Here is a 23,474-nt window from a genome sequence, read left to right on the forward strand (position 1 = left end):
TCGGATCAGGACGCTAGTATTCTCCAAGGTGAACTCAACAGATTATATGACTGGGCGGATAAATGGCAGATGGAGATCAATGTAGGGAAGTGCAGTATTCTGAGTGTAGGTAGGAACAACCCCTCACATAACTATTGCTTAAATGACACTCTCATAAGTAGGTCTGGGTGCGAGAGGGATTTAGGGGTCTTAGTGAGCTCTGATCTCCGTCCAAGTGCACAATGAAATCAAGCTAGAAATCGAGCTAATAGGGTACTGGGATTTATTTCAAGGAGCGTAAGCAACAGAAGCCCCGAGGTCTTCCTCAAACTATATTTAGCATTAGTTAGACCTCATCTTGACTATGCGGTTCAGTTCTGGTCACCCTACTATAGAATGGATATCAAAATGTTAGAATCGGTGCAGAGGAGGATGACTAAGATGATTCAGGGGTTGAGAAACTTGCCATACGAGGAAAGACTCAAACAGTTAAACTTGCATTCTCTAGAAAGGCGAAGGGTGCGTGGAGACATGATCGAGGTTTATAAATGGATGAAGGGCTTTAATAAGGGAGACATTCATAAGGTTTTGTTGGTAAGAGAACCGGGTAGGACACGAAGTAACGGGTTTAAACTGGATAAATTCAGATTCAACAAGGACATAGGCAAAAATTGGTTTACTAACAGGGTGGTGGATGAGTGGAATAGGCTTAGCAGTCATGTGGTGAGTGCCAATACAATTGTCACATTCAAAAATAGACTAGATAAATTCATGGACAGCGATATTAGGTGCGGTTAGATACACGGGAGCTTAGGGTCAAAGGAGCTGCCTCGTACAGGCCTACCGGCCTCTTGCAGACTCCTGCGTTCTTATGTTCTTATGTTCTTATGATAGCCAAAGGTAAATGTTTGCTTCTGATTTTCTATGTAAATTCTCTCTCTCTCTCTCTCTCTCTCTCTCTCTCTCTCTCTCGTCTATGCCTCTGAGAAATAGCCTAGTCCACGCTCTCGTTTTATCTAACTCCTCATTACTTTACGTTTTCTATATGTTTCTCAGGGTAGACTTTAAAATGTATTATCTTAAATTGTACAATTATTAGAGAAATCAGTGTATATTAGATGTCGACACCCTCATAATTAAAGATATTGTCTACAGTGTTGATTATGGAAGTGTTTTTAATAGTTTTGGCCTAAAAACAGAAGGAAATGAGCCAAGTACGACAATTTCGTTAGCTTAGACAATTTAGTTAAGCACAAACTATTTGCCCCAACACACGTTAAAACACTTCCTCAATATAATTTAAACCAGTCAAAACAGTAATCACATTTTCTTCAAGCATTTCCCGCCATTAAAACACACATAGAACACAAAATAAGGAACAAAATAACACAACACGATACAGGTAACAGGTCAAAGAAGAAGAAGAGGAAGACAAGATGGCCGCCGACCTCTCCTTTCCAGGCAAACACACTATTTTACCGTTTTCTCCACTTGTGAAGCCTGACGGAGGTGTCTGAGACAGTATATCATGTGGTAATGGTTCTCCACGCCTTTAGAAACCCACAGTAACCGCCGGAGACCCAGAGAACACGGAGAAAACAGGGAGTGGAGATTGTGGGCGGATTTTTCGTGTTTATAAGTGTGTCACGGCACGTCACTCATGGCTGGACTCGTCATGGCTGTGCTTTATGGCGTGTGTGCGTGTGTGAAGGCCTGTGTGCGTGTGTGAAGGCTTGTGTGCGTGTTTTGGAGGGCGTGTGTGCGTGTGTGCAAAACTCTAGAATGACACCCGCACTGCCTTACACAACGGCCCTTTCCCTCACACACACGCACACACACACACACACACACACACACACACACAGTCTTGTTTCCATGTGTACAGTATGATATATAGTGTCCCTGTCTTTCCTTACAACCACACAGTTACACTACTAAACATTTCAACGTCACTTATTTTGTTCGGCAGGCTCAAACTCCATCCTGGAGCTCCAGAAGAGGCCCTCTGGACTGGGGCCCAAGCAGCGGTGGACTCTCAACAACAACAACAACTCCGTCAAGTAACCCAGTAAGTAAAGTCTTGGTTCAGTCTGCTTGTGTCTGGATGCCTCCTGTTACCTTCACCAAAATGGCATAGATTTGAATACACAGATGAAAAAATACAAATTAATTTAATGTTTCATACTTGCATGGTGTTAGTGTGATTGTTAGTAAGTTTATGTGAGCAAGGCGGGGGCTTCGTGGTGCAGTGGTTAGCACAGTCGGCTCACAACCGAGAGAGCCTGGGCTCGATTCCCGGCAGAGTGGAAAAATTTGGGCGGCTCTTCCGATACCCTACACTCCTGTCCACCCAGCAGTGTACCAGGTATTAATCGGAGGTTGTGTCCTGTCTCCTGGGGTCTGCTCCCTTCTCCTATAATTCCTTCCCCTCCTGTCTCTCTCCGGCATATGACCACAGATGTTGTGTCCCGTCTCCTGGGGTCTGTTCCCTTCTATAATTCCTTCCCTTTCTGTCTCTCTCCGGCATATGACCACAGATGTTGTGTCCCATCTCCTGGGGTCTATTCCCTTCTCCTATAATTCCTTCCCCTTCTGTCTCTCTCCGGCATATGACCACAGATGTTGTGTCCCATCTCCTGGGGTCTATTCCCTTCTCCTATAATTCCTTCCCCTTCTGTCTCTCTCCGGCATATGAGCACAGATGTTGTGTCCCGTCTCCTAGGGTCTGTTCCCTTCTCCTATAATTCCTTCCCCTTCTGTCTCTCTCCGGCATATTATGACCACAGATGTTGTGCCCAACTTTTTATGTGAGCAATGCAACAAGCTCTTCCACATTTGTGTGTGTCAAGGTTTACTGCCTCAGCTGATGAGGGAGGAGTTGGCGTGAGGGCGACAGAGGGAGTTGTTATAAGTGTGTCTCCTCATGACCAGTGACATGTTTACACAAACGCAATAACTGAGAACAGTGACCTGCAAGGCGTGGCGTGGGTCCTGCCTGCTTGGGGCACTGTCCCGTCATACCTCTTTCATGTACAGTTAACCCGGTAGCAGTGACGGGCAAAATTTGTGGCTTTACCGTGTAGCAGCGACGGGCCAGATTTGTGGCTTTACCATGTAGCAGCGACGGGCCAAATTTGTGGCTTTACCGTGTAGCAGCGACGGGCCAAATTTGTGGCTTTACCGTGTAGCAGCGACGGGCCAAATTTGTGGCTTTACCGTGTAGCAGCGACGGGCCAAATTTGTGGCTTTACCGTGTAGCAGCGACGGGCCAAATTTATGCCATGATATAAACCCCCCAAAATAGATGATGCATAAACTGATCACAAATGCATTGATATATATATTATGAAATGGTTTGTGAGAGTGATGATTTTTTCTCATTTTTCTCACTTAGAGTGACCATTAAGAAACATGATCCCCGCTGCTACTGGGTTAAAACATTAGCCTCCTTGGCTGTTCCATTGGGGCGCCTCAACGCTCCGTGACGCATCGCTGGGGTCCAGGGGGTTAAGGAAGGAGCCTCGCTGCTTTCAGGGCTGTGTGCATACACACAGTCTCCCCTGGGGGGGTCACAGTGTGGTGGAGAGCCATGTTTTTTCAGCGCTCTGGACTGGTGTAATATAGCGGTATAGATTTGGCTTCATAATGCAGATTTTTTGGTGCTTTGTGATTGTCTTTTGGGTGTTTTGTGGGCCTGAGGAATGTGTCGCCCCCTGACACACAGCCCAGCGGGGATGCGCTTCACTTACATAAACATTTTTGTGTCATATAAATTTTGTTTCTATTTTCTGGAAGTGTTTCTTTACTGCACTGCATTCAGGGACCAAAAAAGTGTTACCTTGTCTAGAGGCAACACTGTCCCCAGAACATGACCCGTGGGACACTGCTGGACAAAAATGTTTCTTTCTGGGAGATTTTGGTGCTTTTAAATAATGGCCCACCTGTTTGTTGACCCCTTCTCCACCCTTAGAAGGTTTGCCGTAAAAATGCTGGGTGCCGCCCTCTGACCTAACCTGACAAAACCACACGTATTTACTCCAAAAAATCATCTGTTCTTCCGTACAAATGAGACATTATTATTATTATCTGAGTGAGCGAGGTCATTCTTTGTTATTTTATGCCAGAAGCTGTTGTGTGTTTGAAGACTTAGCTTGGGTGTTTTGGTGCCAATCTGTGCCATTACAGTCTGAAGGAGCTCAGTGGTTGTTGACACAGTTTTTTTATGATGCAGAGAGAGGAGGAAGACCATGGAGAATTTACAACAATATGCACAGACAACAAGAAGAAGAAGAAGAAGAAGAGCAAGAAGATGAGGAGGAGGAAGAGAATGGAAGAGAAGGAGCAGCACACTATTGGTGAGTGTTGAGTTTATTTTGTCCTTGTTTCCTCCTCCTGCTTCTTGTTGTTGTTGTTGTTGTCTTTTTTCTTCTATGTGTTGTGTCCCTCCTGGTGTGTCAGTTCCTCCTGTGTGTCCAGCAGCTGTCCCCTGCTGATGGCTTACACTTTCTTCCACCGAGGACTACCCCAGCAGCTTACCTAAGGACATGGAAACAAAAAAATACATAACAAATACCTCATTACACACACACACACACACACACACTATGAATATGAGTATATGTTTGAGTCTGTGTGTGTGTGTGTATTTACCTAGTTGTAATTTTACAGGCCTGGGCTTACGCTGGTGTGGTCCCGTCTCTGTATCTATAATTATCCAACTTTCCCCGGCACACTCTTTGCCGATACTATTTCTTCACTTAGTCTTTTCCAAAGCTCTATATTTCTTTGTGGGAAGCTATATTTCTTTATGTCTCTTGAGCATCTTCCCTTCCTCAACTTTTTACTATGTCCTCTAGTATTCCTGCTGGAAGGTTCCTCTCTTAGTAGCAATTTCTCGTTATCTACTTCCATTTTACTCAATAGCCTATATATTTGTATTAGGTCTCCTCTTTGTTCTTGTGTTGCCAAGTCCATTTCCTTTAGTCTCTTTTCATATGTCAGTCCCTCCAGTTCTGGAACCATTTTGTGTGTGTGTGTGTGTGTGTGTGTGTGTGTGTGTGTTTATGAGATTAATTTGTTCCTGAATTTAGTTCCCAAAGCAAAAGATCATAAACCCAAACAAATTTCCCCATGTCAATTAATGTTGTTTCCATTAATGTGTTCCCAAAACTATCCCCCACATGAGCGCCCTAATCCTTCACAATGGTGCCAGGGGTGTGCTCAAGCTGTTTCTTTACAAGATATTTGCCAAAAGCGCTGCCTGGCTCAAGGCCCCTCATAGTAAGCTTGCTGTATCAGTAGACTCTTAACGCAAACTCTTTTCAAAGTCAAAAAAAGGAGATTATTGGGTTTGTAATGAGTCTTTTTTTCACATTGACTGTACAGAGGCAGCCCGGGCAGAGGGGCCATAAAACTCCCCCTGGAAATGGCCAAGCTCCCCAAGGCTCAGTCATGGGAAGGCAACATAAGCATTCACCACACCATGCTGTGAACCTGTTACAAATATGTGGCTCATAGTGTTGGTTCCTGCCAGTCATCCTATATGACCCATGCCTAGCCCGTCTGTGTCTGTTTTTTCAGCCATAAACTCAATATAATCATCATGTATTATATATAAAAACATGCAGAATTAAATGGTGCACATAAAGAAACATAGATTATTTGATAATTTTGAGATGTAAGCATAATTTGGCAAGGCTTTCCTAGGAGTTGTGGGCATTTCCAGGGGTAGTTTTGTGACCCTTCCTCTGTACCGTGAACCTAAGGAAACACACATTTGGCAAGGCTTTCCTAGGAGTTGTGGGCATTTCCAGGGGTAGTTTTGTGACCCTTCCTCTGTACCGTGAACCTAAGGAAACACACATTTGACAAGGCTTTCCTAGGAGTTGTGGGCATTTCCAGGGGTAGTTTTGTGACCCTTCTTCTGTACCGTGAACCTAAGGAAACACACATTTGCCAAGGCTTTCCTAGGAGTTGTGGGCATTTCCAGGGGTAGTTTTGTGACCCTTCCTCTGTACCGTGAACCTAAGGAAACACATTTGCCAAGGCTTTCCTAGGAGTTGTGGGCATTTCCAGGGGTAGTTTTGTGACCCTTCCTCTGTACCGTGAACCTAAGGAAACACACATTTGCCAAGGCTTTCCTAGGAGTTGTGGGCATCTCCAGGGGTAGTTTTGTGACCCTCTGTACCGTGAACCTAAGGAAACACACATTTGACAAGGCTTTCCTAGGAGTTGTGGGCATTTCCAGGGGTAGTTTTGTGGCCCTGGTGGTAGTGTGACCCTTCCTCTGTACTTTGAACCTAAGGAAACACACATTTGACAAGGCTTTCCTAGGAGTTGTGGGCATTTCCAGGGGTAGTTTTGTGACCCTGGTGGTAGTGTGACCCTTCTTCTGTATCGTGAACCTAAGGAAACACATATTTGGCAAGGCTTTCCTAGGAGTTGTGGGCATTTCCAGGGGTAGTTTTGTGGCCCTGGTGGTAGTGTGACCCTTCCTCTGTACCGTGAACCTAAGGAAACACATATTTGGCAAGGCTTTCCTAGGAGTTGTGGGCATTTCCAGGGGTAGTTTTGTGACCCTGGTGGTAGTGTGACCCTTCCTCTGTACCGTGAACCTAAGGAAACACATATTTGGCAAGGCTTTCCTAGGAGTTGTGGGCATTTCCAGGGGTAGTTTTGTGACCCTTCCTCTGTACCGTGAACCTAAAGAAACACATTTGACAAGGCTTTCGTGGGTGTTGTGGGCATTTCCAGGGGTAGTTTTGTGACCCTGGTGGTAGTGTGACCCTTCCTCTGTACCGTGAACCTAAGGAAACACATATTTGGCAAGGCTTTCCTAGGGGTTGTGGGCATTTCCAGGGGTAGTTTTGTGGCCCTGGTGGTAGTGTGACCCTTCCTCTGTACTTTGAACCTAAGGAAACACACATTTGGCAAGGCTTTCCTAGGAGTTGTGGGCATTTCCAGGGGTAGTTTGTGACCCTGGTGGTAGTGTGACCCTTCCTCTGTACCGTGAACCTAAGGAAACACATATTTGGCAAGGCTTTCCTAGGAGTTGTGGGCATTTCCAGGGGTAGTTTTGTGACCCTTCCTCTGTACCGTGAACCTAAGGAAACACACACTTGACAAGGCTTTCCTAGGAGTTGTGGGCATTTCCAGGGGTAGTTTTGTGACCCTGGTGGTAGTGTGACCCTTCCTCTGTACCGTGAACCTAAGGAAACACATATTTGGCAAGGCTTTCCTAGGGGTTGTGGGCATTTCCAGGGGTAGTTTTGTGGCCCTGGTGGTAGTGTGACCCTTCCTCTGTACTTTGAACCTAAGGAAACACACATTTGGCAAGGCTTTCCTAGGAGTTGTGGGCATTTCCAGGGGTAGTTTTGTGACCCTGGTGGTAGTGTGACCCTTCCTCTGTACCATGAACCTAAGGAAACACATATTTGGCAAGGCTTTCCTAGGAGTTGTGGGCATTTCCAGGGGTAGTTTTGTGACCCTTCCTCTGTACCGTGAACCTAAGGAAACACACACTTGACAAGGCTTTCCTAGGAGTTGTGGGCATTTCCAGGGGTAGTTTTGTGACCCTGGTGGTAGTGTGACCCTTCCTCTGTACCGTGAACCTAAGGAAACACATATTTGGCAAGGCTTTCCTAGGAGTTGTGGGCATTTCCAGGGGTAGTTTTGTGACCCTTCCTCTGTACCGTGAACCTAAGGAAACACACACTTGACAAGGCTTTCCTAGGAGTTGTGGGCATTTCCAGGGGTAGTTTTGTGACCCTGGTGGTAGTGTGACCCTTCCTCTGTACCGTGAACCTAAGGAAACACATATTTGGCAAGGCTTTCCTAGGGGTTGTGGGCATTTCCAGGGGTAGTTTTGTGGCCCTGGTGGTAGTGTGACCCTTCCTCTGTACTTTGAACCTAAGGAAACACACATTTGGCAAGGCTTTCCTAGGAGTTGTGGGCATTTCCAGGGGTAGTTTTGTGACCCTTCCTCTGTACCGTGAACCTAAGGAAACACATATTTGGCAAGGCTTTCCTAGGAGTTGTGGGCATTTCCAGGGGTAGTTTTGTGACCCTTCCTCTGTACCGTGAACCTAAGGAAACACACACTTGACAAGGCTTCCCTAGGAGTTGTGGGCATTTCCAGGGGTAGTTTTGTGACCCTGGTGGTAGTGTGACCCTTCCTCTGTACCGTGAACCTAAGGAAACACATATTTGGCAAGGCTTTCCTAGGGGTTGTGGGCATTTCCAGGGGTAGTTTTGTGGCCCTGGTGGTAGTGTGACCCTTCCTCTGTACTTTGAACCTAAGGAAACACACATTTGGCAAGGCTTTCCTAGGAGTTGTGGGCATTTCCAGGGGTAGTTTTGTGACCCTGGTGGTAGTGTGACCCTTCCTCTGTACCATGAACCTAAGGAAACACATATTTGGCAAGGCTTTCCTAGGAGTTGTGGGCATTTCCAGGGGTAGTTTTGTGACCCTTCCTCTGTACCGTGAACCTAAGGAAACACACACTTGACAAGGCTTTCCTAGGAGTTGTGGGCATTTCCAGGGGTAGTTTTGTGACCCTGGTGGTAGTGTGACCCTTCCTCTGTACCGTGAACCTAAGGAAACACATATTTGGCAAGGCTTTCCTAGGGGTTGTGGGCATTTCCAGGGGTAGTTTTGTGGCCCTGGTGGTAGTGTGACCCTTCCTCTGTACTTTGAACCTAAGGAAACACACATTTGGCAAGGCTTTCCTAGGGGTTGTGGGCATTTCCAGGGGTAGTTTTGTGGCCCTGGTGGTAGTGTGACCCTTCCTCTGTACCGTGAACCTAAGGAAACACATATTTGGCAAGGCTTTCCTAGGAGTTGTGGGCATTTCCAGGGGTAGTTTTGTGACCCTTCCTCTGTACCGTGAACCTAAGGAAACACACACTTGACAAGGCTTTCCTAGGTGTTGTGGACATTTCCAGGGGTAGTTTTGTGACCCTGGTGGTAGTGTGACCCTTCCTCTGTACCGTGAACCTAAGGAAACACATATTTGGCAAGGCTTTCCTAGGGGTTGTGGGCATTTCCAGGGGTAGTTTTGTGGCCCTGGTGGTAGTGTGACCCTTCCTCTGTACTTTGAACCTAAGGAAACACACATTTGGCAAGGCTTTCCTAGGAGTTGTGGGCATTTCCAGGGGTAGTTTTGTGACCCTTCCTCTGTACCGTGAACCTAAGGAAACACATATTTGGCAAGGCTTTCCTAGGAGTTGTGGGCATTTCCAGGGGTAGTTTTGTGACCCTTCCTCTGTACTTTGAACCTAAGGAAACACACATTTGGCAAGGCTTTCCTAGGAGTTGAGGGCCTCCAGCAGGCGTCCCGAGTCAGCATTTCAGTCATCTCGCCGCTGTCTCGACACTTTTCCCGTGAACATCTGGGACACTACCGCCTCACACCACCCCACACTACCGCCTCACACCACCCCACACTACCGCCTCACACCACCCCACACTACCGCCTCACACCACCCCACACTACCGCCTCACACCACCCCACACTACTGCCTCACACCACCCCACACTACCGCCTCACACCACCCCACACTACTGCCTCACACCACCCCACACTACTGCCCCACACCACCCCACACCACTGCCCCACACCACCCCACACCACTGCCCCACACCACCCCACACCACTGCCCCACACCACCCCACACCACTGCCTCACACCACCCCACACCACTGCCCCACACCACCCCACACCACTGCCCCACACCACCCCACACCACCGCCCCACACCCCACCACCACTGCCTCCACACCACCCCACCACTGCCCCACACCACCCCACACTACTGCCTCACACCACCCCACACTACCGCCTCACACCACCCCACACTACCGCCTCACACCACCCCACACTACCGCCCCACACCACCCCACACAACCGCCACACACCACCCCACACCACTGCCTCTCACCCCCACCACACCTGCCTCACACCACCCCACACACACACACCCCCTCTCACCCACCCACACACCTCCACCCCACACCACACCACCCCACACTACCGCCCCACACCACCCCACACTACCGCCTCACACCACCCCTTCGCTCGACCATCCCGACATAATTCATAAATTCATATAATCCGATAATGCCTACATACATATCTACCACATTAGTCTATCTTTTGCCGCGGAGCCGGAACAGCGGCTACACCATCCCTTCCCTTCCCTTCCCTTCCCTTCCCATCCCTTCCCATCCCTTCCCATCCCTTCCCTTCCCTTCCCATCCCTTCCTTTCCCTTCCCATCCCTTCCTTTCCCTCCCCATCCCATCCCTTCCCATCCCTTCTCTTCCCTTCCCTTCCCAGCCCATCCCATCCTTTCCCATCCCATCCCTTCCCATCCCTTCTCTTCCCTTCCCTTCCCAGCCCATCCCTTCCTTTCCCATCCCATCCCTTCCTGTCCCTTCTCTCTCCTTTCCATCCCTTCCCTTCACATCCCTTTTTCTTTCCTTCCCTTCCCCTCCCCTCCCCTCCCTTCCCATCCCCTCCCTTCCCTTCCCTTCACTTTCCTTCCCTTCTTTAACCCTCTCTTCCCCTCCCTTCCCATCCCTTCCTTTCCCATCCCTTCCCTTCCATTCCCATCCCCTCCCTTCCCTTCCCTTCCCTTCACTTTCCTTCCCTTCCTTAACCATCTCTTCCCCTCCCTTCCTATCCCTTCCCTTCACATCTCTCTCTCTCTCTCTCTCTCTCTCTCTCTCTCTCTCTCTCTCTCTCTCTCTCTCTCTCTCTCTCTCTCTCTCTCTCTCTCATTGATTTCCTTACATTTAGGAGGCTGCGTTTAGAGCAAGTGAGTCTCATTGCGTTAAGATATTTGATGCGATGATTCACTCTGTTTCCAGCGACTGCCTCAAGAGTCAAGTCATTGACCCATTTGATTTCATGGAGAATGTTTTTGTTTATTTTTTTATTAATTTATCTTATGTATTTTTGTTTTCCATTGGTCTTTTTTTTTTCTTTTCTATTGGGGCGACACATGAGCTAGGTTTCGGGAGACAGGTCAGGTCATTTTGCAGACTTGTGATACTGGGCCAGACTGCACGCTGAAGTAGCACCCAATTTATAATGCTATATATATCAAAGTGTGGTAATGTTCACACAGTTAACACCAAACTTGATTTCCAGACACTAGGAACTGAAGGAGATGAGGAGGGACAGAGTGCTGAGTGTTAACTAATTTTTCTCTTATTCCTGCATTAATTTCCTTTCTATTGGTGTTTCTTTTCTTCTCTCCATCCTGTTAGCTCCCACCATGGAGTCTTAATGTGTGGAAATGTTCCAGCGTAGCTATCAGTAAACAACACCGTCACAATGGATAAGACACGGCCCGAAGCATGACCTCTCACCCGGGTACCCACCAGGTTTTGACGGCACGAGAATGACAGGTTGATGTCAAGGCAGTGAATGGCATCATGTCCACTCCACCAACTATACCTCCACAGCACACACACCCTTGCCACCTTGTTTGCCGCAGGTATGGCCTGATTAGGGTTGGTGGCCTAGAGACAGATATTTCATTATTAAAGCAGAGGAGGGAAAGGGGGAGTATACATAGGAATACATAGGAAGAACAGACACCTTTGGACTATGGCGGGAGGAGGGAGTGAGAGCAGAAGGAAAAACAGGTCATCTCCCATAGCTCCATTCTTTCCCTTCCTTCCCATGGGCGGGGGAGGGGCACACTGATAGGCTACTTTGTCATTATGTGATAAGTATTCAAGCTATTTTTCTTTCTTTAGTAATACAGTCGTCCCTCAAATAGCACAGTTTCCAATAGTTCGGATTTGGTTTTATGTGGATTTTCTATGACAATCCATATAAAACTGGAACCAAACTATTGGAAACTGTACTATTTGAGGGACAATTGTAGTGATTTTTTTTTCCCCAACCCTCACACCTTATATCAATCCCAGAGCTGGCAGTTTTCTTTCTTAATAGCCTACATAGACAAGCTCAGGAGAGAGGGACTTGTACCAAACAGATCATACTCTATGTCTTTTCAAATGCCTGTGTTGTCTCATTTATGTAAAGCCTGTGTCAATGAAAGAATGGTATGGCATGAGTATCACAGTGTTAGCCTACCAGCATCAACACCCACGTGATCTAATATGGAGCAGTGGGTAGAAGGCCTCACACAGCTGTTCATCCTTCCTGTGTAGATGGTTGATGAACAGTTGTACCTGGGGAAGGTATGGCATGAGTATCACAGTGTTAGCCTACCAGCATCAACACCCACGTGATCTAATATGCCTTTGTGGAGCAGTGGTTAGAAGGCCTGGCTGGCCACGACTGCCAGGGCCTGGGTTGGAATCCTCCTCACATCCTCCGCTGCGTGTCGAGTAAATCTAACTCCCCCAACCCAACTTGACGTAGCCCCCTCCCAACACCCCTCATTGCACCCCGAGGCGGCTGCAAGAAACTCGCTAACCCTTCAAAAATCACCAGCGGCCTTGCTAGCAGTTTGCAGCGCACATAATATGCAGTTCAAAATGCATAGAATAGTGACGTCTAAGCAAGTGAGAAGGTGCTGCTGCTGGAGCAATGTTAAATAGTAGCAGAGGAAGGCCAGGGACAGGGAAGGCAGGGCAAGGTTAGGAGTGCCATGGATAGTGTCATGGATCCTGGCACTGAAAAGACCAAGGGAGGAGAATAAAGCTTGGGAAGGGAATTGTAGGAAGAAAAGAAGGCAAAGAGGGAGAGAGAACATTAAGGGAAAAATACCTAATAAAAGAACAGGAAAGAAAAAAAAGCTTGAAGGAAATATATTAACCCGTACAGTGTGGTCTTTTATAGGGCTCATGCCAGGTGGAACTTTTTCATATTTTTTTATTTGACCCTAAAAATGTACAAAAAATTACAAATTATTTCATATATATATATATATATATATATATATATATATATATATATATATATATATATATATATATATATATAGATATATATATATATATATATATATATATATATATATATATATATTATTTATATGCGAGGAATGGAACCGTAGTGTTTGTTGTCTTATTTTTCTGTGTCTCAGAGCTAACTATGTCATACCAGGAAAGGGACTTTACATTTTTTTAGAGCCAATATTCTTTCCATTATAAACGCTTCTCACTGCCCCAAAGCGTGAGTAATGTATTAGTACTTCTTTACATCACAAAAACCTAAAAAATAAACAATAATTATAAGTACAAGAGAATGACTGGATCAGACAACACTTCAAGGCCGTGTGTACTACAGCCGTAGTTCACAAAGTTCAACAAAACACTAAGAAGCTTCCGACGATAAGTTTTCAGTTCCGATTACTCTGAGCCATAATTTACAATTCCACATGCCTTACTGATTATAGAACCAAGGAGTAATTACCTAGAAGGAAGTAACTTACCTTCTTGTATAATGATTTTTGTTGGAATGCGGACAAATGTACAGAAAGCCCTTTAACGTCCATTTAAAAATACCAAGACTCGTCAAGTTATTGCTCTTTGCTGTCAATGAACAATGTTACATACAAAAAAACAAAAATAAAGGGAATATAAGCCCTCAAAAGAGCTTGCGTATATATATGTACTAAACACTTCCCTAAGAGGTACGTATATGTACACACACTCAAAAAACTATCGTTACCGTGGGGTCCAAAGAACTTCACAGCGAGCAACCCGGTAATCTCGGTAGGGTTGGTAAGGGTGCTGTCACCCCCATCACCTCAGCTCTGCTGGGGGGAGCAGGACAGGGCCCCTGTAAGGGAGGGATAGAGAGGAAGGGAGACACTGAGACACCAGATATCACCATAATATTAACGGAGTGATTTGAGTGCCACTTGTTTAAGCTTTTTATTCACAAATTATTAAACAATAATGCTCATATGATATACGTAACAGCGGTGGGTAGAAGTATTCTCCCATATCAAAGACAAAAACAGCCATCAACGCATGTCAGATATAGTTCAGTCCATGATGTGCCATCCTGGAACTAATGCTTCCACTGAACGTGTCTTTTCTTTCATGAACAAGTTGTGGACATCTGAAAAAAAAAAAAATTGCAATGGTAATAGCATTGCTGCTAAGAAAGATAAAGTCTAAACAGAGTTGGATGGACTTCTACAGGTTGTTTAAATCTACTCTCTTGTGCTGCCTCATTGCCTAATAAAAAGTAGGAACTTTGCACGCTTTTTAAGTTGACGAATAAGGAATTTGGCGCGGGCGTTTTGAATTGCCTGTTCTCAATGCCTGTTCATCCTTGGTGTCTGTTTGTATCGTGCTGAATGTGTATCGATAGTTTTTTGAGCGTGTGAACGTACTAAACACTGTACGGGTTAATGGTCCCTCTAAGCGAGAAAAATGAGAAAAAATCACCCCTCACACAAAGCACTTCATAAAATAAATATATATATATATATATATATATATATATATATATATATATATATATATATATATATATATATATATATATATATATATATATATTGTAACGGGCTTGTCGGGGGGCGTTTAAAGGGTGTTGATTAAGACTTCAGCTTCCTTAAGGCGAATTATATTCGTAGCCTTTATGTACAAGAAGCGACGGAGCGAGAGCGACTGTCGTTGTGTGTCAGTCGGACTCTCGTGAAGGAGTGGCGAGTTACAGGTTGGAAAATAATTGTTACAATCGGTCACGTATGTCAAGGTGACCTCCACGCACCATCGGAGTGCTAAGTATACAAAACTGAGACGGTAAACACTGACGGACGACATTCCTATAAGGTGGCGTGATCTATCTGTCGTGGGGTTTTTCCATTGACAATTGTATGCCTAATTCGTGGTGATATTAAATAATAATAATACATTGATATCCTACTATAACACTGCTCGGTCACCTACCAGTGATCGCGACCTCGCTATATAGAAAAATCGAAATAGCAGTCTTGGTACCATGAGCATACATAGTGGGAGTTTGTCAAGCAGACTGCCTATGATACAATTATATTAAAACACTGGCGATGTAAGAACAGATGTGGAATTATAATATAAATAGGGAGAGGGAAACCACAACGTGTGTGACATGAAACATAAGAAACCTCTCAAAAGATAAATATAAGGACACATGTATAAGAAACCATCAACTGGCATAGTTACAGACAATGAAACGTTGATCTAGCTCCTAAAAAAAAAATACAGTAGTGAAACACAGTACAATGTTAAGTATAGGAGCAGCCAGGATTCTGTCCCCTGACTTGTCTGAGAAAAGGAAAAACTACCTTGCCAGTGGCCTCCCTGCATCCAGTCGCCGTGTCTGCACAACCAAATAATCGTGCAGGACAGAGTTCCTCCTAATAAGGTAGCACATGACGACGAGACTGACGAACATCAGAAACATTGGTACAAAAAATCCAGGGTACAGGTAGGGGAGATGCAAATAATCAGGCAGCGTTTCCTCCAGGGTTTCCGCAAACTCTGTTTTGTTCGCGAAAGACAATGAATTAAGGGAATTAGTCACATACGAGATGCTGGAGAAATGAATGTCATCGAGAGACCGTAGAGGAAACACTCGATGGGAAATATTGGCCGTGAAAACCAGACGAATCCGGGACGGGTACGTTGTTATGTTAGTGGAGCGGATATAGCATGCTTCCGCTATGGCATAGTGACCAGTAACCCGTTGATAAGTGGTACCCTCCGGGCAGATGACCGATACATAGAATGACTGAGGAAATAAAATAATGCAGACCCTGAAAGTTCTTATGGAAAACAGGCGTTGGTGTTAGCTGCTTGTAAGGGCACAGGAAAGAGCGTCAGACGCGTTCACGCGGGTGAGGGCGATCTCGCATACCCTCCCGAACTGGAAGGAAGGCAAAGAGACGCAGTGCAATAGAATCGCCTGAAGACCGTCTCCTTGCAATACTGCAAGAGTGAGTAGCTACCCGTTGAATACAGAGCGAAATCCTTCGCGATTAGAACAAGAGACGGGGACGTGTCCAGGGCTAACACACTGTCCTTGCTGAAAAAGGGAAACGGGACAATTTCGTGTGCCTCAAACACGTCCGCCGTCTGAAATGGAACATGAATGATTATGGCATCAGGGGTGAGGCTGGACTCAATCAAGGGGTAAAAATATTGACTCATGTCCGGGGTGAATAAAGGTGTTAGGCTATAATTTTGATACCCGATCTGGACAGTCGTTCTCAAATCGTGTAGAGGAAACAAGGCAGGTGGGACTCTACCGTGCGCTGCGTCAACCACGTTGCTAATAACCTGTTGATTTGCCGTTGCGACGGAGTTAATGACGTTTTCCAATACATGCAAGGCCTGATCTAGGAGGAGAAACTGATTCACCTGGTCGATCTGTTTGACAACTATGTTGATAACCTCTACCATCTTATTTGTCTGCTCTAGCAGTTCGTCAATGTTAGTATGCAATTGCGCAAGTTTTCTACAATTGGCGTTGATCACCCTGCGATTTCTAGCAGCAAAGGAAAGTACATGAGCGTAGTGGTCCCGCAAATCGCGAACGTCCTCGTCGGTAGCCGTACCGAAAAGGAACTTTGAGGCGGACCCCACGATGTTGAGCAACCCCCTCTTGACCCGAGAGTGAACGGAGTGAAAACTATAATCCATGTTTACCTCATCAACTTTTCCCCGTAAGAACAGAATCCTATCCTCCAGTAGTTGAAAAAGAGTCAGAGAGTTGGTACTAGAAGGTGCCTTTGATTCCCTAGTCTTGGTAGCCCGTATGGCGTCAGCCATGCCGAGTAGTTTTTCTGAGACTATCCTGATTGTGTCCGTGGTGTTGGTCAAGGAAGTATATGGATATTTTACGAGGAGCACATCTTCTATGAGGAAGACCTCTCCTATGTGTGCCGTGAGGGCACCAGGCTTCAGATGGATGGGTGTTGTTGCAAGCAGGGAGCCGAGGGACAACAAGATGATCAGAAAACGCAACATCATGATCTGAAAGTGGTGGGAATGAAGTATTTAAACCCGTGGTCTCAAGTTATAGCGATGGGTGGTGGGATTAACCTGTTGAACATTTGACTCTGAGGGGGAAGTACCAATATCAAGGTCCAAAGGTGAGGGAATTACTTTCAGACGATCACTGTGAACTTCTAGACTGACTCCACTATTCGACTCGAGAACCTCGAACCGATTTCCCCTGACATTCCGAACAACTCGGTAAGGACCCACAAATTTAGCCCCCAGTTTCGAACTCCTTTCCGCTTGCTTAATCATGACTGTGTCACCCTCTTTGAAATTCACCGGGACGGCCTGTTTGTGTTGTTTTGACATCATTTCAACCTTCGTAGCTTTTAACGTACACCTAACTTCTGAGTGTATCTTGGAAAACATATGCATCTGCTGTTGTGCGTACCTATCAATGTTGTAGAGAGGTTGCTGTGGGGTTGTTAGGAAGTCGTACGGAAGACGTTTCTCCACCCCATACAAGATGTAGTAGGGAGACTTCCCCGTAGAGTCGTTTACCGACGTATTTATGGAAGCGGCTATATGCGATAGCCAATCCTCCCAATTATCGTGGAGATCGTTCACGATAGGCCTGAGGACCTGTAAGATTTTCCTATTAGCCCTCTCCGCCAACCCATTAGCAGCTGGGTGGTAAGCTGTGATGAAGGATTGCGTGATGTTAAACTGAGCGCATATTTCGCTCAATACTGAGTTCCTAAACTCGGTGCCATTGTCACTCAGAAGAATTCGAGGAGACGAATGTGGACACAACACGTGAGTCACGAGGGCATGGGCCACGCGTGTGGCTGTCTTGTCCTTGAGAGGCGCTAGAACTAGAAACCTAGAGAACTGGTCGACGCACACCAATAAGTAGCGCGAGCCATGTTGGCTCTGGGGGAGCTGTAGTAAGTCTATATTAACAACATCCCATGGCGCCTCTGGTACTGGGTATTGCAACATAGGTGCTGGCCCTTTGACGGACCCCTTGTGCTTAGCACAAACGACGCAATGTGCGACATGTTTTTCTACATCAACCCGTAATGTGGGCCAGTAGAATTTTCGTCTGGTGACAGATAGCGTCTTGTCTCTTCCTGGGTGACCCGCAATGGGTGTGTTATGGACCAGCTTAAGCGTCACGGGGACGTATAAGTCTGGGATGACCAGTTGGTCTATAGGTACCGGTTTGGTTGGCCATGACCTACAAAGGAGGTTGTCCTCTGATAGGAAGAATTGTGAAAAGGGAACTGGCAATTCAGGAAGGTTTGTGTCGTCTCCCGACTCGAGGGCATAAATTAACCTCTTCCACACAGGGTGGTCACGCTGAGCAGTGTGTAGCTCAGGTGAAGTGAAGTTGTGGATGACCTCTGGGGTGGTAATCGCGCCTATCGGAACATTCCGAGATAAGGCATCTGCGACCACATTTGTTTTCCCGGTGATGTATTTTATCTCCGGATTGTATGCTTGGATCGTTAAGAACCATCTTGCCAGACGACCGTGTAGGTTTTTTCCCTTGAAAAGATCAGTTATGGCCGCGTGGTCCGTAAACACCACAATTTTGTACCCCATCACAATGTCACGAAAATGCTTCAGAGCCCACACAATGGCAAGAGCCTCTAGGTGGGTAACAGAATAGTTCTTTTCCGGAGCTGTAAGTACTCGACTGGCGAACGCTATCACATGCTTTTTGCCGGACATATCTGTTTGCATCAGCGCGGCTCCTACTCCACTAGCCGAAGCGTCGGTACAAAGCTGAAAGGGGCCTTGAAATCCGGAAAGACAAGGACCGGAGCCCGTGTAAGCGCTTTCTTTAAATCCTCAAAACTCGTTTGGTGAGCTGGGAGCCACTGAAATGGTACGTCTTTCTTTAAAAGATGGGTTAGGGGACTCGCGCGAGCTGCGAAGTCCTTAATGAAAGGCCTGTAATGACCTGCGACACCCAAGAAAGACCGTACCTTGTCCGCAGACGTTGGCTGAGGGAACTCGGCAATAGCCTTTATTTTGTCGTCCACTGTATGGATGCCGAATTCGTCCACGACATGCCCCAAGAACTTGATCCGAGGCTTTAAAAATTCACATTTGGTGATTTTGAGCTTTAATCCGACCTCTTGAAGTCTGTGTAGGACAGCTTTTAGTGTTTCCATGTGTGCATGCACGTCCTTACTTGCTATGATGATGTCGTCTAAATACACATAGACAGAGTTGCCCAGCAAGTCACCAAAAATACTGTTCATTGTCCTTTGGAAAGTCAAGGGAGCTCCTTTGAGCCCGAACGGCATCCTCGTCCACTCATAGTGGCCATGAGGCGTGCTGAAAGCCGTTATTTCACGTGACTCGGGGGCCATGGGCAGTTGCCAGTAGCCACTGACCAGATCAAGACTCGTAAAGACTTTATTTCCTCTACCGAGACACATCAGAAGATCTCTAAGAACGGGAAGCGGAAAATGATCATCCACGGTCGCGGTGTTCACACGCCGGAAATCAATCACAGGACGATAAGAGCCGTCTTTCTTTGGAACCAGGAACAAGGGCGAATTCCACGGGGAATTCGATTCTTTGATGACACCTTGTTCTAACATTTCAGAGATAAGTTGTTGCACCACCTCCCTCTGACTGTGGGGGAGCTTGTACGCATTGATATATACAGGATTTGTATTTGGTTTTAACTTAATGTGGTGTTCAGCACACTGCGTAACTCCAAGCGGCTCGCCTGGGAGAGCAAGCGCCCCCCGATAATGTTCCAGAAGCTGGACTAAGGTTGGCTTAATTTCGGAATAGTGTGCAACTTTTAGGAATGCCTCTAAATTAGCTGTGTCTTGTTCGGGAGAAGCCTGACACGCCGAGGTTATGCCTGAGACTTGGGCTGAAGGGTATTCAGCTGGTTCCGGGGCGACATTTCTCCCATACACTAGACACTGGCATAATCGAACACCGTGTTTTAAGGATACAGGGGATCCAGACGTGTTTATTACCAATGCCTCTGCAAAACCTCCCTCCTTGACTGTTGCAAGAGTTACCTCCACCGTCACGCGGTGTACGTGAGGAACTCCGTCGATACACACATCACTGCCCGCCGGAGGGGCGTTAGGCAAACGGATTTTAACAAGTTTTGCAGCACGATCCGGAACTATATGAGGACCTTCTACGACTGCCGTTACTGTCCGCCACAAGTCTGCAATGGTTTCGTGTGGTTTGACCGTAAGAGGGGACACTTGGGCGGTGGCAGCCCCTGAGTCTGTGGTGGGTTGGTCATTTTCCACCTCTGAGGGTGAGATTACAGTTGACAGAGGCGATGGATTGACCATCCCCTGTATGCGTCGGCCTTGATACACGATCGCGTTGCTTACAGGGTTTATGGCGATGCGCAGGTCTTTCATGGCGTTCAATCCTAAGATCCCATCCACAGGTAAAGCAAACCTGCTAGAGACATAAAAGAAATCTCGAAAGGGACATACTTTTTCATGTAAGATGACTGTTAGTGGTATTCGCCCAAGGATTCCCAAAGTGGTGCCCGTCACGCCTATCACATTCAGGTCGTTCTCTTGGAGCGGCCAATTTTCCCCACTCGCTTGTCGTGGCAGTGACCTGTAAGCGGAGTCGGATATGACATTGACTGTGGCACCTGTGTCAACCGCTAAGGTGAGGGAAGTGTTGCCCACCTTGCAAGGGAGGGCAATTATGCTTGTCCGTCCCAAGGCGGCAATGACGGAGTCAAGTTGCTCCCAATTAGTATTTTCCTTAAGGGACACTTGGATGTACGCCTCGGGGCTGTCACGAAGTCATGTCTTTTTATTCTGAGAAGAGGAGTGTGGTTTACTGTCCGCTGAGGACTTGTACTTCTGTTCCTCCTTGGCCTTTTGTATTGCAGAACAACTGTCTGAATCATGAAAACAATTCCCGTGGATATGGCAAAAGGCAGCCTTCCGCTGATGGTTTGGCCTAGGGTTCCTGTGTGATGAATGATGCCCGCCCCTGTAAGCTCCTGACCTCCTATCTGAGCCCTGTCTTGAATGTGTTGATTCCCTACGTTTCGCGAAGCAAGAATGTTCAGAATGTCCTGATTGCTTGCAAAAACTACAGGTGAGAGAGACCTTACTTTGAGCCTGTAATACTGCGGCCGGTGCGAGGGGATGCCGGTGAGGGTGTCCTTGAACCTTGAGTGGGTTGTAAGTATGCAGACGAACCCGGGGGTGAACGAAGTCTGCGGCCTGTAATTGATAAATAATGAGTGCCTGAACATAAGATTACCTTAGTAAATTCACCGGTTGTGGTATCGTGTTCCAGTCCCTCTTCACTTGAAGGACGAGCCAACTGGTTAAAGGTGTCGCCGAGTTTAGCGAGAATGTCTTTGTTCATACTATGGTGTAAATCATTTACAAAATAGGAGCATATGTTGATAGCTGTAAATATGAACCAATAAACGGAACGTGTATGAACGAATAGTTTGCGTTGAAACCCTAAAAAGGCAAGAAAGAATGGCTAGCAAGGTGCCTGTTTAGACGTAATAGAAGTTAAGGTTATAATGGAATGCCCTAATGATATGGGTATATATAGAAAGAATAACTATATAAACAAGTGGTATGTTAAGTGAGTATACCATTGATGCTCACGTTTTCTCTCGAGCGGTGAAAAGAAAACGGAGGCAGGGCACACTGATGAAGATTAACTTTGATCAAGGAAATCACACTATACTCAATAGACTCGCTAGCAAACAATAAGAAAGAATCAATATCGTATGCGAATGAACGTTACTCTCACAATTATGACTGAAGAACAGTGTTAGGAACACAGAAATAAAAAAAATCGTGCCTCTGCACGGACAATAATGAAAATAAGCCGAGTCGGCATATTTGGACAAGAAGGGAATATCCACAAATACCAAGATTAATCAGCTGATGTAGTGGAGAGGGCGACGGCTTGTGATGCCCTGGGTGACGTGCAGTCGTTGTAGGCGCGTCAGGAAACCTCGGCCGCGGCCACAGCGGCGGTGAGAGGTGAGGGATGGGCTGACATCGGAGGACTCGCAATGGAGGTTGAAAAACTGCTGACCCAGCAAAATGAGCGGCCGCGGTGCGCGGCTGGGAGCTGGTACACTGCCGCCAGACGTATGATGGCCGCGTCGTCCTTGTTATAGTAAGAGATGGGCGGCGGTGGCAGACAAGACGACTTGGGTGTGTAACCTCTTGAGAAGACGCCTTGCAAGAAACGGTAGTGGGAACAGCTTGCAGTCACCGGGAGATGTCCGCGGGTACCCTTGCTGACTGTTTGCCGGAAGAGGTTTGGGCCGATGCTCCCGGCAGCGGCGGTGGTGCCGCCAGCTGTGGAGCGAGGGGCATGCGGGGTGTCCCAAGGTCAGCGGGGCGTGCCTCCTCGTTGCAGGTGTGAATACCTCTGCCGCATCGTGGAGTGGCTTGCAGGGTACGTAGCAGTGCTGGCTTGAAGCGGGGGAGCGGCTTGTAGATTGTGGCCCTCGCTATCGGCCGCGTAGGCCTGTGGGTGTGCTCGGGGCTTGTAGGCTTGACGCCTGTAGAGTTGCTGGAAGCTGGTGTGCTCGAGGCTTGTAGGCTGTAGAGCCTGTAGGCTTGTAGCTGGTGTGCTCGAGGCTTGTAGGCTGGACGCCTGTAGAGTTGCTTATAGCTGGTGTGCTCGAGGCTTGTAGATGGCGCCTTGTGAGTTGCACGTAGGTGGCGACGTGTGAGATGCTTGTAGCTGGCGCCATGTGAGTTGCACGTAGGTGGCGACTTGGGAGATGCTTGTAGCTGGCGCCTTGTGAGTTGCACGTAGGTGGCGACTTGGGAGATGCTTGTAGCTGGCGCCTTGTGAGTTGCACGTAGGTGGCGACTTGTGAGATGCTTGTAGCTGGCGCCTTGTGAGTTGCACGTAGGTGGCGACTTGGGAGATGCTTGTAGCTGGCGCCTTGTGAGTTGCACGTAGGTGGCGACTTGGGAGATGCTTGTAGCTGGCGCCTTGTGAGTTGCACGTAGGTGGCGACTTGGGAGATGCTTGTAGCTGGCGCCTTGTGAGTTGCACGTAGGTGGCGACTTGGGAGATGCTTGTAGCTGGCGCCTTGTGAGTTGCACGTAGGTGGGCGCCTTGTGAGATGCCGCGGACGGCTGGTGCGTTGCCGCGGACGGCAGGTGCGTTGCCGCGGACGGCAGGTGCGTTGCCGCGGACGGCAGGTGCGTTGCCGCGGACGGCAGGTGCGTTGCCGCGGACGGCTGGTGCGTTGCCGCGGACGGCAGGTGCGTTGCCGCGGACGGCAGGTGCGTTGCCGCGGACGGCTGGTGCGTTGCCGCGGACGGCAGGTGCGTTGACTCCTTCTTCCCTTGTACGCCTGTCCCCGGAGTTTGTTGGTGAGTTCTCGTGGCTTGGAGGAGAACGAGGTAGCGAAGGCACAGGCGCGGGGTGACCGCTGCCAACCAAATGTAACGGGCTTGTCGGGGGGCGTTTAAAGGGTGTTGATTAAGACTTCAGCTTCCTTAAGGCGAATTATATTCGTAGCCTTTATGTACAAGAAGCGACGGAGCGAGAGCG

At 47.3% G+C, this 23,474-nt stretch overlaps 1 protein-coding gene and 1 long non-coding RNA gene across 24 annotated transcripts in view; one reads left to right on the forward strand and one right to left on the reverse strand.

Annotated features, from left to right (window-relative positions):
• The first annotated feature begins 1,683 nt into the window (after positions 1-1,683).
• Positions 1,684-23,474, forward strand: part of LOC126994154 (synaptonemal complex protein 2-like) — a 32,020-nt gene continuing 10,229 nt past the window's right edge. For 2 of the 8 annotated variants that reach the window (XR_007748824.1, XM_050853404.1), the window contains exons 1-3: positions 1,687-2,047; positions 4,211-4,334; positions 11,250-11,479. Coding sequence is in view for 3 of the 8 variants with exons in the window: in XM_050853404.1 (XP_050709361.1) it covers positions 11,418-11,479 (62 nt within the window). In the remaining 5 variants the exon portion in view is untranslated. Of the gene's footprint in view, positions 2,048-4,210; positions 4,335-11,249; positions 11,480-23,474 lie in introns of all 8 variants that reach the window. The other 6 variants (XM_050853405.1, XR_007748825.1, XM_050853403.1 and 3 more) reach the window with 6 other exon arrangements.
• On the reverse strand, positions 5,365-9,559 carry LOC126994155 (uncharacterized). Of its 16 annotated transcripts, XR_007748842.1 has the most exons (7): positions 9,080-9,559; positions 8,274-8,869; positions 7,888-8,063; positions 7,292-7,782; positions 6,489-6,681; positions 5,916-6,003; positions 5,365-5,739 (listed from the first exon to the last, which is right to left on the reverse strand). It is a non-coding gene; the product is annotated as an uncharacterized LOC126994155 (long non-coding RNA). The 16 variants fall into 16 exon arrangements; XR_007748834.1 differs by lacking the exon at positions 5,916-6,003 and having other exon boundaries at positions 5,365-5,827; positions 6,489-6,593; XR_007748844.1 differs by lacking the exon at positions 5,916-6,003.

This window comes from Eriocheir sinensis, unplaced genomic scaffold, assembly GCF_024679095.1.
Source record: "Eriocheir sinensis breed Jianghai 21 unplaced genomic scaffold, ASM2467909v1 Scaffold731, whole genome shotgun sequence".
Taxonomy (NCBI): domain Eukaryota; kingdom Metazoa; phylum Arthropoda; class Malacostraca; order Decapoda; family Varunidae; genus Eriocheir; species Eriocheir sinensis.